This window comes from Chiloscyllium plagiosum, unplaced genomic scaffold, assembly GCF_037043375.1.
Source record: "Chiloscyllium plagiosum isolate Xiang-an unplaced genomic scaffold, Cpla_swu_hap1 HiC_scaffold_2, whole genome shotgun sequence".
NCBI classification, from domain to species: Eukaryota; Metazoa; Chordata; class Chondrichthyes; order Orectolobiformes; family Hemiscylliidae; genus Chiloscyllium; species Chiloscyllium plagiosum.
In genome coordinates, this window is record NW_028270140.1 from 13685260 (window position 1) to 13703046 (window position 17787).

Consider the following 17787-nt stretch of genomic DNA (forward strand, 5'->3'; position numbering starts at 1 on the left):
TCTTTCTCCTTCACCAAAGGCAAGTCATTTAGGAATGAGATAGGCGGAAGTTCTTCACTAAGAGTGTGGTGAATCATCAGAATTATCCATTCCAGAGAGCAAGGGAAGCTCAGTAAGTAAGTTCCAGAGATTGATAGATTTGTAGTCATTAATGGCATTAAGTGAAACGAGAATAGTGCAGGGATGTGGTAGTGAGGTAGATGATCAGCCATGATCTGGATGGCAGAGCAGGCTCAGAGGCTGCATTGTATAATCATGCTGATATGCTTTTATGTTTCCTGAAGGTACAGTCCCTTGTTAGGGAACAACTGTAAAGGTAGCTATCATCTGGTATATCATGCAATCACCTATCCTTCAAATGTCATACACCGTGGATCTGTTCAGGCAATTTGTTTGAATGCAGCATCACAACTGAGACCTATTTCAACCTCTCCAATTGCCAATGAAAGCACAATCCCATCCAACGTTAGCAGACTGATTAAGAAATTGTACTATTTTTATTCAGTTCTGCAAAAACCACAGGGCCAACAGTATGAACTTATGAGTCCCAAGAGTTACATACCAGTGACACTCCTGGGTTCTTCAAAATATTATAGTTCATGACTCACTTCAAAACAATTCCTCCTTGAAAAACAGCAACTTTTAAATTCAGCATAGCATCAATTTTTTATCTAATGTCAGCAATGCCCACATACCAGGAAAGGGTAAGTTTAATCAAAAGCTTTGATTCTATGTTAAAACACTTGGATAATAACTACAAAAGTCCAGCTTGTAAAAAGAAGATGTAGCTGAATTCTAGAGAAGGTGCCAGGATTGGCGTCCAATGCACTGCTTTCAGCCTGAATGAGAGTGGCAATACTACAATTAGCCTTCCCCCAGCATCCATGGAAATAAGAAGCATCATACCCATTAGTGAACTTTGCTGCAAAGTCCACAGTGGCAGATTCAACCACTGTCTAGCCGTACATTGAGCAAAAACTGCCCACTTCAATGGGCTGCCGGATGCTGAACTGCACCCATGGAAATGTCCTCAGTAGCATCCAACATCTTTAAGACAAAGGGTTAGTGCAAAATTGGTAATAACATAACCTGGATCTGGATCTGGAAAATAAATGCCATCTGACCTTCATTTTGATTCCCATACTCTTCTGGTTGGTATTCCTGGTCTAACCAACTTCAAACACCCACTAACTTGAAAGGTGTCATTTCAAAAAGCCAAAACCTCATATAAAGCAATTCAGAAAGCAAACAATTAATTTGATCTATGCATGCTTTATCTTTTTAGTAACCCACTTTATGGGGTTTAGGAGAGAATATTTCACACAAATGTATTGTTTCATTGTTATTAAAATAGCATTGTTCTGCAAATAAAACTACAGCAAACAGTCAGCTAGAATCCTAATTATGAGTGGAAATACAAAGGATACTGGGATGGAGTTAAGGTCCTAGCCCACACTCCAGCATGATGTGAACTAAGCATTAGTGAAAGATTATGCCTTCCCTTTCACGCATTCAAAAATTAAAGTTTCCAATTTGCTAAAGTGCCAGTGGAAAGCTATATTTTTTAAAAAACATGTTTTAAAATGTTAATATCTTAAAATTTATGCAAATTATAATATTATCTGCATATAAGATGACAAATCAAAGTTAAATAAACTCGTTAGGCCATCATATACTGGAAAACAGATACTTCAAGTATAGGGTTTGAATATTAATGAAAAATATGTACTGCACTTTGTGACAAATCTTGGGCTAAACAGTGCTTCATATTCATTCAGAACACATCTCACAACAGCCTGAATTAGGTTTCACAGCTCAGAAAACTGCAAAAATAGAACTTTAGAAAAACAGTGAATAACAAGAATGCATGAAGTGTGCATCTCTCCAATATTGTTCAGAATTGAACAGTATATCATCTTCCCTTTCCCAGTTTTCACATTTCAGTAAACAGGACCACAGCTGGAGAACTCTGTCCTATGATCACCGTCACCCTATTAACTCATGCCTATAGCAGCATTTCAATCAACTGGCAGCGCAAACAATGTCTCTGTGTAAATGTCTGCACATACGCCTCTGTTACAGCAAAATACGTACTTTTCAAACTTAACATGTTGTAAAAAGGCTCACACAACACAACCAGGGACAATAAAAATAATGGTACCTGGTGAAGTATTTGGTTTTGTACATAGGTGATAAACAAGGCAATGAAAAACTGTTACATTTCATGCTGCCTTCTATCTACAACCAACCATAAAAATTCAAGAATACCAACTAAAAAAATGTAAAACAGAGGAAGACTATGACTTTAAATTCCAAAACGTTGATTATCAGAAAATGTTTCTACATTTCAAAACAGCCATTAATTTCTGCTTAAGTAACATAATAGCCTGATCCTTTATCTGCAGTTCAAAAGTATATTGTTACACCATGCTTGTCTGGTATAAATAATAATCAATTTGAATTTATTTATTCCATTTGAAGTTATATCATTGTAACTTTAGCACTAACTGCCAAAGGTTGTGCTCTTTCATCATTCACTGTGCTAACCATGTCAACGCATTATCATTCCAAATCTGACTTTACTTCATACCAGTGAGGAATTTGGATTTAATGGCAAAAGCAGGACATTCTGTATCTACAAGAAGAAAGTGTTTGCATTTCTCTCTTTGACATGATAACATTCTTATTAATTCCTCAGAAAGGAGTTTTATTTTTCCAGCTGGTGTTCTTCCACTTACCTTCATCGCGTTTTCTCTTGTTATTCTCAGCACCGGAAGGTGTGATTCCCAGAATGCCACTGATAGAGTAGGAGGATCCCGCAGGGTCAGTGGCAGCAGATGGAACAGGAGTCACTGCCACTGTGCTTGGTGCTGTGCCGAAACAACAACAGCAAGGTTTAGACAGAATAGAATAAATATACTACCCAGACCTGAAACCAATCCAGCACAGTCAATAGTGATTTCCCAACTAAGACTGTGTTTCAAAATGATTACACATAAAGCAACCTTCTACACTCAGGATAAACAGGATTAGGATTGCAGACATCCAAAGATGCAACCCTGATCTGCATCCATGGTGGTAAATTCAACTCAAATCGAAATATACATTGTTTCATCAAACAGTTTTGTCAATATTTCTGGCCTTTCTTAATCATTAAGTTGACATTAATAAAAATATTTTTTTCTAGAATTCACACGTGGATCCCAACACTTGTGACATGGCCATGGAGTGTCCAGCCCCAGTTTTCTCATTTGAACATAAGAGCAGCCAGGCCACTGATCAGGAAATGTCTGAAAGTCAAACAGTTAACACAATCGGCTCGACAGTCCCTTTTAATTGATTTTGAAGTCTGTAGTTGTTTTACTGTAGCCCAACTAGTTCTGTTTAACCAACGTAGCAGTCTCTGTGTCGCCTTATCTTAATTAATTGAACTCCAAACTTCCAACATAAAGATCCTGATTTGAAGCCATTCAGATATTAATCCATTGAGACTGTGAGAACTCTATGTACATTCAACTATTGAACCCATTTGAAACTGTGGATATTGGTCTGTTGAATCTAAAAGAAGCTTATGGATATTGGGCAATGAAATTAATTTCTTTACTTGAGTTGGCTTTACCAGTCTTTAAATTGGTCATACCATTGAAAGGAATGAACTGCATTTAATAATTTACCCACAGAAAATATTGTGTGGAGGGAAATTATCTACTGAAGTTCACTGTCTAATCTGGCACATAAAGACACTCAGTTGAGGTACTGAAGATCTCACTTTCAGTGAAACTATTCTCCAATATGAGACACTGTCTTGAGGAAAGATGGTAAGAATGGAATTGGAGTTCTTCAATGAATCCTTAATTTCTTACAATCTCAGTTTTTGAGAAGTACCATTGTGCCTAAAACAACCACTTTATAACACAATCAATGCAAAGCTTGGCAATTGATAGTCCATCAGTGCTGTAAAGCATAAACATACAGGAGTGCAGAGAGTTATGCTTAAAAATTACACATCAAAAAAGCTCAATTTTAATAGAAACCTGAATCTCATGCTGAGAACTGCAAAGACACAATCAGCACAGGAGAACAGAAATTAAAAGAAAAGAAAAAAAACTTTCATAACTCCTTAGTAGCTAATGATGCAGAAAATGTAATGAATAGTCCCCTTTGTGAATTTATTACTTTAATTACATCACATTCAATGGCCATTCTATTGCTGCTTTAAATTTTAGATTTCAATTTTGTATTACAATGTGAAATCTTTTTATCATAATAATCGTCAGACTTCAAAACCCAAGTTATATTGGCAAATTTCATTTGAAGTATTAAGTTGCTTAGAAATACAGAGGCAGTTGAGAATTTGAGCAGTTTGATTGTTAAACAGAGAAACCCAACCATAATAACAATCAGGTTACGTTTCAGTTATTGCTCAAATGAGTAGTAACTAATTAGAGGTTAATCCTCATATCATGTTTTGAGATCAGTCTGATTGAGGACGAATACAATAGTGGCCTAATGTGTATTCATATCAAGGGTAGGCATGGCCAGGTGCAGGAGATGAGTTTTCATGAGATACAGTGGGCTATCAGCAGTAGCAGAATTGTATTTCATCACAATCTGTAGCCTCATAGCCCAGCACATTCCTCATTCTATCTTTACTAGCATCACAGGGGTGCACATAGAGCTAATATCAACTAGAAGACAATCAACTCAATGAAATACTTTACTTGGTCTCATCTGCTAGTCTTCCAATGCAAAGAGCAGTTGATGACGGACTGTTGCAGACTAGCACATTTCAAGGTAAAAGATTATTTGCTGAGAGAAGCACTAAAGCATGGGATAACTGCTGCAAAGCCTAAATGGGAAAGCCACTGATTAAAGCCCTTCTATCATAGTATAACAAGGAATTGAGAACCTTGTAAAGAACTTTAGGTTGTTTGTACGAAAGAATGTTTGATAGAAAACATAAATAAACATTGTAAATATAAACTTTCATGTCAAGATTATGAAGGAACCCAATGTACAATGTTGAAAGAAACTTGATTTAATGTCAAGTGCACTTATTTATGTATTATTTATTGAATTTCTGCAATTTTTCTGAATAAAGTATATTTTTGAAAAAGTAATTCTTGTCAATACAGAAATCCAGCCATGGTTTAAAAAAGGAATGTAGAAGAGCTTGAAAGGATGTACCAAAATTTTAGATGTAAATCTGGCAAAGCTACTGCACACATCTGTATACATGCAGAACAGCAGAAGCAACATGAGTTAGACAGAGCAAAGTGATTTTACAACAGGTGCATCAGATCGAAACTCTGAATCACATCCAATCATGAACAGTGGTTGACAATTAACTAACCTTTTGTGCAGTTTTGCAACTTCAATGTTGGCAGAGCCCTTTGCCTTACTACAAAAGATACTTACAACCATCTTCAGCCAAAGGTCCTACAGAAATGCCATCACAACCTCTTCGTCAGGTACCCACCATTAACAGAAGCCTACATTCAATCAATTTCACTCACCTGATGTGTTACCAAGGAGCAGCTGAGAACACTGGCTTCAGCACAGGATAGTGGTCCTGACAACGTGCCAGCCTCAGCCTGACTCTTCCAGCAGTTACAACACTAGCACTACCTGACAATATGGAAATAGCCTGGGCATACCCTGTCCACAAAAGGCAGGATAATCAGGGGAAAATTCTTTACTAATGGGAGGCATGCATAGTGCAAAGACAGATGGTTTTGTTTGTTAAAGGCCAATCAGCTGAGCTCAAAGACATTTCCACAGGAACTGCTCAAGACATCAACCTAAGCTCATTTTCAGCTTCTTCCTTAATGATCTTTCTTCTATCACAAAGTCAGGTGTTGAAATTTTCATTGATCATTGCGTAGTGTTCATCTCCATATGCAACTCCTCAGATAAAGTAGCAGACGTTCCCTACACATAGCAAGACTTTAACAATACTCATACATGGATTGATAAGTAGCAAGTAACATTCATGTCCCACAAGTGTCAGGCAATGGTCATCTCCAACAAGAGAAAGTGTAATTCCCCTCCCTTGACATTAATTGAAATTACTATTGTTAAATACTCCATTATCAAAACTCTGCAGGCCACCATTAACCAAAACTTGGACTGAACCAACCACAATAATCCTCTGGCTACAACAGCAAATCAAAAGCTGGATGTTATATGGTCAGTGATTCACCTCTTGTTTTACCAAATCCACCATCCCATCATCTACAAGGCAGAAGTCAGGAATATGATGGAATACTTTCCAGTTACCAGAATAAATTCAACCACAACAATACTCCAAAAACATTATATCACCCTGGAAATGAGATGACCATCTTGATTGTGCTGGTGTCAGGAAAACAAGGTGCATGCATGGGGTGGAGGTCACAAGAAACAACACAGGAAGGATTTGGACCAGAGAGCAAGAATGAGTTCCTACAGAGGTAAATAGTCATTGTAGACACCATTTAATCCTGAGAAAGAATATCAGATTTTTCAAAGATTTAAAGCAGTATCATTCTAATGGAAGGGAAGTGACAAAATAGCAATGATTCTCACCTATGGTATGGGATGTGACCGGCGATTGCTGGTTTGGAGGTTGCTGCACCTTTGTTCGAATAATCCTGAATAAAGGTAAATTAATTAAAGAAAATCAATTTTCAAGAACACATTGCTAAAAAGAAAAAAAAAATTAAATAACTCCAAACTAGGAATTTTCTATTCATTCTTTTCATACGATGTTTCTCTTAAGAATTATACATAAAATTCCAAACATGACAATTTTTTTGTAAAATAAATAATCTATGCATGTTTCAAGGAGTGAATTTACTTTGCACTTCTCTACTCTTATCTTATGTAACCATGCCCCATGTCCCAATCAAGAATAATGGAGGAATAGCTCCCAAGTTGTGACCACAGTGCTGTGGAGCCAGAGAGCTAGACATGAGGAAGTGTGCGACTATTGAATACCCACTATGAAAGAATCTTACACCTTTTCAGAGTGGTACAGAGTGATCCACAACCAACAAATTACTTTTAAAATGCTGTCACTGTTGTAATGAAGGCAAACACAGCGGTCCGTTGGTATACAGTTTGCACAAACAACAAGTGAGATGAATGAGCAGATTTTTTTTTTCATGGTGTTGAAAAATAAATATTAGCCACAATACCAGAAGGAGTCCTGGTCGTCAGAAAATGTACAATGGATTGTCTAAGTCTACCTGAAAGGCAAGCTGATCTTTTTTTAGTTGTCTCATCCAAAGGACTAAATTTTTGATAGCAAAATACTAAATTAAGTGCCGGCAGAGATTGTGCTCTTAAACCTGGTGTGTATTTTAATCTCTGACTTTCTACTTCAGAGATAACAGCACCAGCTTTGCACCAAGGTTGAAACAAGGCTGCTCACCCCACCTTTCATTCATTTGGAGTGTGGAACTGTTGTCTGTCTTCTAGGATAAGTAACTGTGTTTGTAAAATGGTAATACACTGGTGAGGCAGTCTGATCTCTGCCTAAGTTTTCCCTTGTCTGGAAATTTGGGAATACTCTGCTACAAGTAAGGTAAATAATGGGACTTCATCTTATAGATAGAGATATGATCTGATGTCACTTTTCTTTAACTTAATCTGTTTATTGTAAAATAAAGCTCATATTTATATTGACCACTGTACATCCCAATGCAGTCTAAAACCTATGAAGAACTCTTGGAGTGTAATAATACAGAGAAAGTGCCAGCCAGTATGTACACAGCAAGTCCCCTAAACAGCAATGTGACAACAACTAAATAATCATTTTTTATGGTGTCGACTGAGCAATAAATATTGGCCAGCATACATGGAAAGACTCACTACTCTTCTTCAAAATAATTATACTTGGAGAGAAGACAAGACCTCAGTTTAATAGTTCATCTGAAGAACAGAACCACCTACAGAGTAGCTCTCCCTCAGTATTGCATTTTACTGTCAGCCTAGATGTCTATGCTCAAGTACTGGAGAGGGTTTGAATCCACAATATTGGGACACTTTAGGCAACTGTGCTACACAGTAATTCACAGAAGACACAATCTATTTATATCCAGGTAAATAATCCAGTCTTTTAAAGTATTACAACACAAAGTATCATCCACTATTGCTGCTAAGGAATGCTGGTCCTGATCTATTTCAGGAAGTTAGTACAAAACCCGTTTTATACATATGCTATTGTACTTACTAACACATTGTAAAACATTTATTGCACTGCAGCATCAGTATAGATTTTTGCGTCCAAGTATTGGAGTAGGCTTGAATCCACAACCTTTGGATTCAGAAGACAAATATGCTACAAATTGAGAAGACATATAATTTGAAGTAACAAATCAAGTTTTAAAATCAGTACAACCTAAAGTATAACCTATTTATGCTGCAGTTCAATAAAACAGTGCAATAAAACTTGAGAATTACAATAATAATTCTCATTACTGCCTTCAACGGTGGTCCAAAAAGGAGGATATTGTTAAATGCGTATTCTTCCTCTTTGTATCTAACTGCTTTCACATTTTGTTTATAAATTGACACTTGACGGTCAGAGATTTTCTTGTGACTTTAATCATTTCCACCTTTCCTCTGTTTACGTCAGTATACTAATACCAATTATAATGATAATGCAAATTTAAAACTTGCATTATGTTATGAGGGCTACATATTACAGCAAATCATTTTTTAAAGAGGACGGACACTTTGCTGAATCTGTGTGGAGATCAAGGTAGTCAGGTTAAGCAAATGCAGTAGGAGATTACCTAGTATATAATGATCCTAGGATATAAATGAGGCTACAGAATAGGACAAAAAGCATTCTAGAATAAAATGCTTAATTGGTGAATTTCCAGAGAGTTGGAAAGGGAACTGACTCAAATTGGAATAAATAATTGAAGGACAAAACTGTATCCTTTAATCAGCATCCTTTAAGGAACAGGTAATCTGAACACAGTTTAGGTAAATTCTAATGAAGGTAGAAAGCACGGCAACCAAAATCAAAACTCTCTGGATGATGAAAATAGTAGAGTAAAATGAAGCAGAAAAAGGTAATGTATAATAGATGTCATGTTTCTAACACAAGAGAGAATCAGGCTAAATATGGAAAAATTCAGAGAGCATGTCAAAAGTGAGATAAGAGAATATGAGAGAAAGATTGACAGCTAACATAAAAAACATCAAAAAGTCCTCAAGTCCTCTCAAAAAGGCAAATAAATAATCGACACATGATAGGAGGAGGGATAGGTCAGACTACAGACCAAAAATGAAACATACAGATGGAAGCAGAGGACATGAACATGGTACTAGAAGAATTCTTGCCTTTGTCTTTATTAAAAAGAATAACTACCAAAGTCACAGTAAGAGAGGAGAGGCTTGACAATGCTGAATGGATTGAACATTGATAAAGAGAAGGTACTGGCTGACTTGATAGAAGATAGATAAAAAGGAGGTGGTGCCAGAGTACTTAAAGATTGTGATTGTTACACATTTGTTCTTAAAATAGAATAAGTATAATCATGCAATTATAGATTAATCAATTTGATGTCAGTAGTGCTGAAGCTTTTAGAAACTATAATCCAGCCAAAATGAACAGCCACCTGAACAGGTAGTGCAGAGTTGCTAAAACTAAATCATGTTTAATCATTCGAATGAGTTTATTGATAGGGTAACAGGGAGATTTAGAGTCATTGAGTCATACAGCATGGAAACATTTAGTCCAACTAGTCCATGTTGACCATGTTCCCAAACTAAACTTGCCTGCGTTTGGCCCACATCTCTCCAAATCTTTCTTATTTATATACTTATCCAAATGTCTTATAGACATTGTAACTGTACCTGCATCCACTATTTCCTCTGGCAATTCAATACACACACAAACCACTCTGTGTCAAGAAGTTGCTCCTCATGACCTTTTTAAAGCGTTCTCCTCTCACACATGCCACCTAGTTTTGAAATCCCCCATCCTACGGAAAAGACCCTTGCTATTCACCTTATTTATACCCCTCATGATTTTATAAACCTCTGTAAGGTGACCCCTCAAGCTCTTATGCTCCAGTGAAAACCTCCCAGCCTATCCAGCCTATTTTTATAGCTCAAACCCTCCATTCCTGGCAACATCCTGGATTTAGTAATATTCTTCCCAAAGCAGGGGCAACTAGAATTACACACAGTATCCCCGAAGATGCCTCACAAATGTTCTGTACAACCTCAACATGACATCCCAAATCCTTTACTCAAACGTCTGAGCAATGAAGACAAGTGTGCTAAATGCTTTCTTAACCACCCTGTCTCTGTGATGCAAATTTTAAAGAATTATGTACCTGAACCCTAAGTCTCTCTGTTCTACCACACCAGCCAGAGACGTATCATTAATTGTGTAAGCCCTGTCCTTAGTTGTTTTACCAAAATGCAATACCTCGCATTTATCCAAATTAAACCCCATCTGCTACTCCTCAGCCGATTGATCAAAATCTATTTGTAATCTTAGATAACCTTCTTCACTGTCCACTAAACCACCAATGTGATGAGAGTCATGTGGTCCTTCGAGAGTACAGGGACTCACAAGTGGCATTGGATGAAGTGCCACACAGCTGGCTTGTCAGCAAAGTTGAAGCTTACCAACACAAAAACAGCAATGACAATAGGGAAATGGAATTGGCCAAATGGTAGAAAACAGTGAGTAGTGGTGAATAGTTACTGCCAGACTGAAGGGTGGTATCCAGTGGGATACTCAGGGGTCAGTACCAGCTTTTCATGATACATGAAATATTAACACAGTATTTTTACAAAATCAAACAGCCAAAGCTGACATGAGGAAAAGCCTTTCTTTGTGGCAAGAGATTGTGATCTAGAATATACTGCCAGAAAGGATGTGGAGTCAAATTCAAAGATAGTTTTCAAAAGGAAATGAAGTTAAAGAAAAAATATTGCAGGAGTAATAATGTAGTTGGTAGTGTGAGACTACTTGGTTGTTCTTGCAAAATCCTGAACTCCTGAATGAATGCATAACAGCCTCCTTTTGCCCTATAGCCATTATATGATTCTTCTTCAGTTTTGAGGACCTCAGAAAGGATCATTTGAAGAAGTTGACTCAGTAGGACCAGTTAAGATTTTTAATTTTAATGCATCACTGATGTAAGCAGGTGGAAAGGAATTTAGTTTGGTCTATTTGTAGCTTAGAAGAAATGTAGGTAAGAAAGTTAAGAGACTTGGCTGTAATAATAGATGATAGAAAGAATGAGAGAAATTAAATTCTAAAGGTAAGAGAGGGACTACAGTCTACCTAAGGATACAAGAAAGAGGTTTTGGAACAGTATAGAAGTGTTTCTCATGTTCTTTTAACTGACTTGAGCAGCTGAAAGTGATGAGTTGTTGGTGAATGACTATTGGTATGAAAGGGAAAAATTAAGCTTCCAGAAAACACCATCAGCCATGGAGAAGTGGGTGTAAAATTCGTCATTGTAGCAGATACTTAGCCCTAAATACAAAAAGCTATGAGAGGAGTCAAAGATTAGACCACTGTTCAGATTTATGACAGACATGGAGAATATAACTTTAAAAGACTGAAATTATTTTGAGGATCCCAGAATGAAAGGCAGGAGGAAGATGGAGGTATAATGACCCAGATTTTTTCAATTAAAGAAAAACAGTTGTTTATGCCAAAAGTGATTAATTAGAAGGAGGCAAACGCATGAAACAAGAAAAAAATCAACAAAGTTGCATGGTGACAGAAAGAAGTAACTAATGTTAAGAAGGAATTAAGTAGTGCCATGGAAAGCCACTGTATAGAATTGCAGGATGAGGAATAATCACTTGGGCACGACATCAGACTGGCCTAGGACCTGTGGAGCTGTACCTCAATTAGGATCTAATTCTTCAGAAGATGAAACGTGAATCTGGGAAAATGAAATATAAATTTTAAAGTTATTTACATACTAATATTTAATTGACCAAATTTCTCAAAATTAGTGCTATCAGCTTTTTTTATTTTCTGTTTCTTTTGTCCATCTACTCCAATCCAATTTACAAATCACTGAAACAGAATAAAGTTGCTGTATGAGAATAACGTCAGTTAAAGTTGGACAGTGCACCCCCTATGGGTCAGTACCTGTTAATAGAACTGACACTAGGCACTGTATCATTGTCACAGACTCTCTCTGCCAACAGTCTATCTCGAATCTCCCAGGCAAACATGGTGGGGTTTTGGCGCTTGTAGTCGGCGATTTTATCTACCACTTTGGGTGTAGCGACCTTTGGTTTGGATCCTCCAATTACTCCTGGCTTAATACTTCCAGTCTCATAATACCTTTAAAAAGAAGAGGAGAAGGAAATTGTAAGGCATTATGTGAGATTGGACAATCCCTTGGTTAAAAACAAAATTAATCTGCAAAGAGAATTCACTTAAAGGGCTACTATCAAACATTTCTAATATCTGTGACTGATTCATGTCCCATTTGCGCTAAAGTAGTATAAAAGCATTTTTAATTATAAAGGTAATAAAGCATTTGTTCTATTTTGGTCATCTTTAAAAGGTATGTTTGGATGTGCATAACAAATTTAAATATATTCTGTGGGGTATATACATGTAATTGAATGTGTAAACATTGTGCGTTTGTGTACACGTATATTTGTTGATGCTTGTATGTGTATAATGCATGTGTAAATGTATGCTTATGCATGCTTATGTATGTGCATTTGTATTGCATAAGAAGGAAAATGTTTTAGCTCAAAGATTTCTTTGCTGATGAAATTACAAATTAATCACTTACAAAGTGACCACTTCCAGCATGCAGCAGGCTTCTTGAGGGCGAAAAAAGACTTATTATGTAAATACTGTTAGACAGCAGTTTCATGACTTGTGATAATACGAAAAGGTCTATGATCCTTAATGTCACATTTTTCCTCTGTATTTTCATCATAAAAGTTCAAGAGCAACAAGATGCAATTTTCTATGTTATGGTAGCAGTTTATTTTTGAAGAAGCCTGCTACATGCCGGAAGTGGTCACTTAGTAAGTGATTAATTTGTAATTTCATTAGCAAGGAAATGTCTGAGCTAAAACATTTTCTCTCTTATGGAGTTATGTAGGCAGATGTTTATCAGCATGAACAGTCAAACCTAGTTGATCATGAAATGTTTTGCATGGAATGCCTTAAATATATAATAGACATTTCAAAGTTTTTCACATTATATTTTGACTCAGCTTTAACTTTGATTTCAGGAAAAAGTGAGGACTGCAGATGCTGGAAACCAGAGTTTAGATTAGAGTGGTGCTGGAAAAGCACAGCAGGTCAGGCAGCATCAGAGGAGCAGGAAAATCGACGTTTCGAGCAAAAGCCCTTCATCAGGAATGTCAGCCATTAGTTTTGTTTTAAAGTACTTCCATGAGCTATCATTTTTACTTTATAGTTATTTTGTTATTTATATGTAATTTAAGGTTTTAAGATGTCGAATGCATATATTTCTTTTGTTTGTTGTCAACCTTTCCAATATGTCAATCTTTGCTGCATATCTCTAACATAACAAATATCAAAGACCAAAAAGAACGAGAAAAGGAGATATAGAATTGTGTGATAGCAGGAGGAAGAAAAACTGCAAGTGCAACAAAGGGAGAGAAAAAAGAAAACAGCTAGCGAAGAAGTTAGGTAGATGAAGAAAGAAAGTATAATAAATACAGAAGGAAAGGGAAAACCAGCTTACGTGAAGATGGAATGAAGAGGGTGAGTGAGGCCATGAAAAAGGAACAAAACACATACCTATTCCAGAAAAGAACGTGGAAAAACACATCACAAAGCCATAAAAGTCAGGCAGACAGCTTTTAGTTAACTCATGCGGGTACAGTGCTAGTAGGAGAAAGTGAGGACTGCAGATGCTGGAGATCAGAGCTGAAAATGTGTTGCTGGAAAAGCGCAGCAGGTAAGTAGATGAACATATTGACCGAAATGTTCATGTTTCTATTACCAAGTAAGTCAAGAATGGTAACATTATCACGATGTCAAAAGCAAATATGCTTCAGCGTAATTTATTCTTTTAAGCACATTAATTTCTTTTTTGAGAGCTATAATAAGTTGCCTAAATGTAAGTTATCACGTCTTTGTTTTGTTCGTAGGTTTGGAGAAGACTACTAACGACGATTGACTCTCAGATGGTCATTAGTGTGGCCTCAATTTCAGTGAATGTGGTGCAGCTTTTGTCTGTCAATTTATTAGAAATTTTGACAGAAATATCAAAAATAATACTGATACAATCCCTAGGGTCAATGTACATAGTCTAATTCTGACAATTAACCCCAATAGCATCAGTGTGTTCCTCTCTAAACACTTGGTCTTAAAAAGGAAATGCATGCTCTTAACTGTTCATTTTTGTTTTGGAATATATCATATACTTTCATAAATGAAATCGGGAAAATCAATCTGCCATTTCAGGTGTGCTAGATAGACAGTTGCACCAATTAAATGTCTAGAGTACGGTGTCCTTGCGAAACCATTGCTAAGCATAACACTATCACGTGGACAATTTCAGCTTTAACGTCGTGTCTCAAAAGGAAATAATTTAACTACTGGAATGGGATAGAAGAAGATTAACGTTGTTCTAATTATTAAAAATCCATAGTTAGAGTCTGCAGTGGCTTGTTCCTACATGTTACTGTTTCAGCCTCAAATCATCAGAGTAATGAATTTTATTCTGAGCATCGCCACCTCGACGTAATGTAACTTCAGTGAAACATGTAAACAACTTGTGTGAAGGTTCAACCCGCGCTGTCACTGGTTCATTGACCAATCTGTGGAAGTGTGGCGTTTCCCACCGCAATTTCATCCATGGCCTGGTCTCAGTTCGAGTTGTCTGTAAACACAGCTTTCTATTTAATGGTGCAAATGGGAAAGCATGAGGCCACATTAGTACGGCTTTCCTACGCTCTAGATTTACACATTTTTTTAAAATGGTAGGACGGGAAGAAGCGAAGAGTTCAGAGAACGTGAAAGGAGACAGAGACTAGAAGAAACACCTTACAATTTAAATCCAGATATCTAAAACCGGGCTGGAGCTGCAACTGGAGCATTGTTCGCTAGGGTTTTGAGGACCATCGAAATAGGGAGAGTGGACATTTCGATTCTTCTGGCAAAAATATTCAATTAAGCATGTCCAGGATCTGAGGCCAATTCTCACGCACCAATCGTTTTAACTTGTTACTTCCTTTTGATCCTGCCATACTCTTCATTTTGTAGATGCCCCAGGAGCTTTGTTATAACAAATGTACTGGTGACGTTTAGAGTTGCCTTATGCTTCTAATTTCTATAAATGTAAATTATTCTCTGGATTCAGCATCAAACCTCAAGCTCACGTTCTATCTGATCCGGAAGACTGAAAGAGTGAGTTTAAAGGAGTGAAATCAAATGGAAAACCTGGTGAATAAGAAAGTGGGACATATTTAATGGAAGATTGAAGACGGAGAACAGAAAAATTAAAGAAACAACAAAAAGTAATAAATCCCAGTGGTAAACTACAGACAAATTATTTCTGTGTATTATTTACACCCAATTGAGAGACAAAATCGTTATAATCCATTGAAACTTTCCGACTTGCTTTTTTCTATTTTCCTGACTGCACACTCCTCCATTTCTGGCTCCTTCTTTCTCATTTTGTTTCGGTCCCCTTCAACTCACTCTTTGATTTTTCGAGCTCTCCCTGGCTAATCACACCAGACCTGCCGGATCCGGTCACCTCTGGTTAATGTTCTCGCTCTCATTTATTTAATTTAAAATCTACTTTTTTATTATTATTCTCTGTTCTTTGAGAGGCGCTGTCGACAGCAGTGTGAAGCCAATCTGTGCAACCGCCCGGAAGATATTGTTGATCTTGGCTCGTCAGGGTGCACTGGATTGCTACCACAAATCACCCAAACCTCCATTATCCGGAACGGGTAATATGTGAAAACAGCTTCTGTCCTTGGTGCTGAACCTAATGGACGAAATGAAAGGGAGGAGAGTAGAAACAGACCCAACAGGTCGCGTAAAAGAGTAGGAAAGGAGTTAAGGGAGACCTAGATAGATCAAAAGTATGAAAGAGTGAGTGGAAGAGTCAAAGCAGGTGAAGGAAAAGCAGACAGATTGAGGCAAAGAGAGGCAGGTGGATAGAGAAAGCGAGATGGGCTTAGGACAAAGGTGAAAATGAATCAATGCAGGCTGTCGTCTAAGCCTTCCCATTCAGAACTAGAGATGAAGCACTTGGGCAACGGGTTAGAACATTATTTGATAATGTAGCTAATCACACAATGTCCAGTCAGCAATACAATTGTATATAACGTTACATGGGAGTTACACTGTCCCAAAGAAAGCCTTTTCTTCTCTCTCAGGATTTTCGTTCCTAACGGTGAAAGTAGTTGTGAACCTTCAGAAGGCGTTGAGACATCTCTAAGCTCTGAAGGCTGATTAAAGAGACAACTCACCAAACAGAGACACCTTCAGGATGCTCTCTTAACTGACACTGTCAAAGCTCCTCAGAACTAAACCAGGTGTCTGTTAGAAACAAGGGCCTAAGATTTGATTAGATTAGATTAGATTACTTACAGTGTGGAAACAGGCCCTTCGGACCAACAAGTCCACACCGACCCTCCGAAGCCCACCCACCCAGACCCATTCCCCTACATTTACCCCGTCACCTAACACTACGGCTGAGCATACAAATCTAGACGAGATTTGGAACCGGGAGAGTCCAGCAAAACCGCACAGGACATCATTTCTGACAGAGAGATTAAAAAAAAGCTTTGCCCCGTTCCAAACTGGGGTAATACATTGGCTGGACCTTTTCTCGCCGCATTTGTTTCGCTCATCCTTGGCTTTCCTCACTCTAATGGCCTCTTCCATCTCTTTTTTATCTTTACCTCTCTGGTCTTATTTTTCCAAGCTTTTCTTCCCGTTCTCAATTTTCAAGGTGAGGTCTATTATCTAAGAAGCAATGCACAGGGAGTTCGGTATTAAACAGAAAATGATGGAAATACTTAGCCGGTCTGGCAGCATTAGAGAGAGAAACAGAGTTAACGTTTCAGACCGATGACCGTTCATCAGAAACTGAAATATGAACTGTTTATCGCTCCACAAATACTGTCTGGCCTCCTGAGTGTTTCCAGTATCCCCGGTATTTCACTTTTGCATATTGGCTTCTGCCTTACTGTTTGCAAACGTCGACAATGAAGGAAATGAACTGAGCCCCCTGCTATGTAACGGGAGGTTGGGGGTGGAGGCGGGATATTTTGAAACTCCCAACCCACTGATAGATCCCAAAATGAAACAAATTAGCGCTGAGTGAGTGACCTATGGCTGGCAAGCATGATAATTCGGACTGAAATGATCTTTGGGAAGCCCTCAGCTTGAAAATAAATAAACGCGGTAGACACCCAACGACGTTGTGAGATTTGCAGCAAAACTGCTTGGTGTCCCAAGCAAAGTGAGGAGTTTTTTTTTAGAAAAATTAAGCTTTACATGGCGAGAGCGGTTTTGCACTGTTAAGCTGCTTACCACAGTGCCCTTCACGCGGGAACGAGATCAATAAATCAGCAGAGATTTCGGATAGAAGAGCAATTAGCGTTTAATTTCAAATGATGTATCCGCCTAAACAGACACCTAAGAAGCAAAAGCACTCACTGCTTGTTTTTGTGACATATCAATGCAGTTTACCGATCCTTTTCAGTGGAGGGAATTTGACTGCAATAACAGCATCATGACTCTCTGTTGGACAGAAATGCGGGGAACACAGAGGGACTGGTGGCCGTGGT

At 37.7% G+C, this 17787-nt stretch overlaps 1 protein-coding gene across 4 annotated transcripts in view; it reads right to left on the reverse strand.

Annotated features, from left to right (window-relative positions):
* The window catches only part of pax5 (paired box 5), a 216165-nt gene that overhangs the window by 179144 nt on the left and 19234 nt on the right, over positions 1 to 17787 (reverse strand). For all 4 annotated transcript variants that reach the window (XM_087994671.1, XM_087994680.1, XM_087994686.1 and 1 more), the window contains exons 3-5: positions 12125 to 12322; positions 6568 to 6632; positions 2739 to 2870 (exon numbers count right to left, since the gene is read on the reverse strand). In XM_087994671.1, the coding sequence (XP_087850797.1) occupies positions 2739 to 2870; positions 6568 to 6632; positions 12125 to 12322 (395 nt within the window). The remainder of the gene's footprint in view (positions 1 to 2738; positions 2871 to 6567; positions 6633 to 12124; positions 12323 to 17787) is intronic.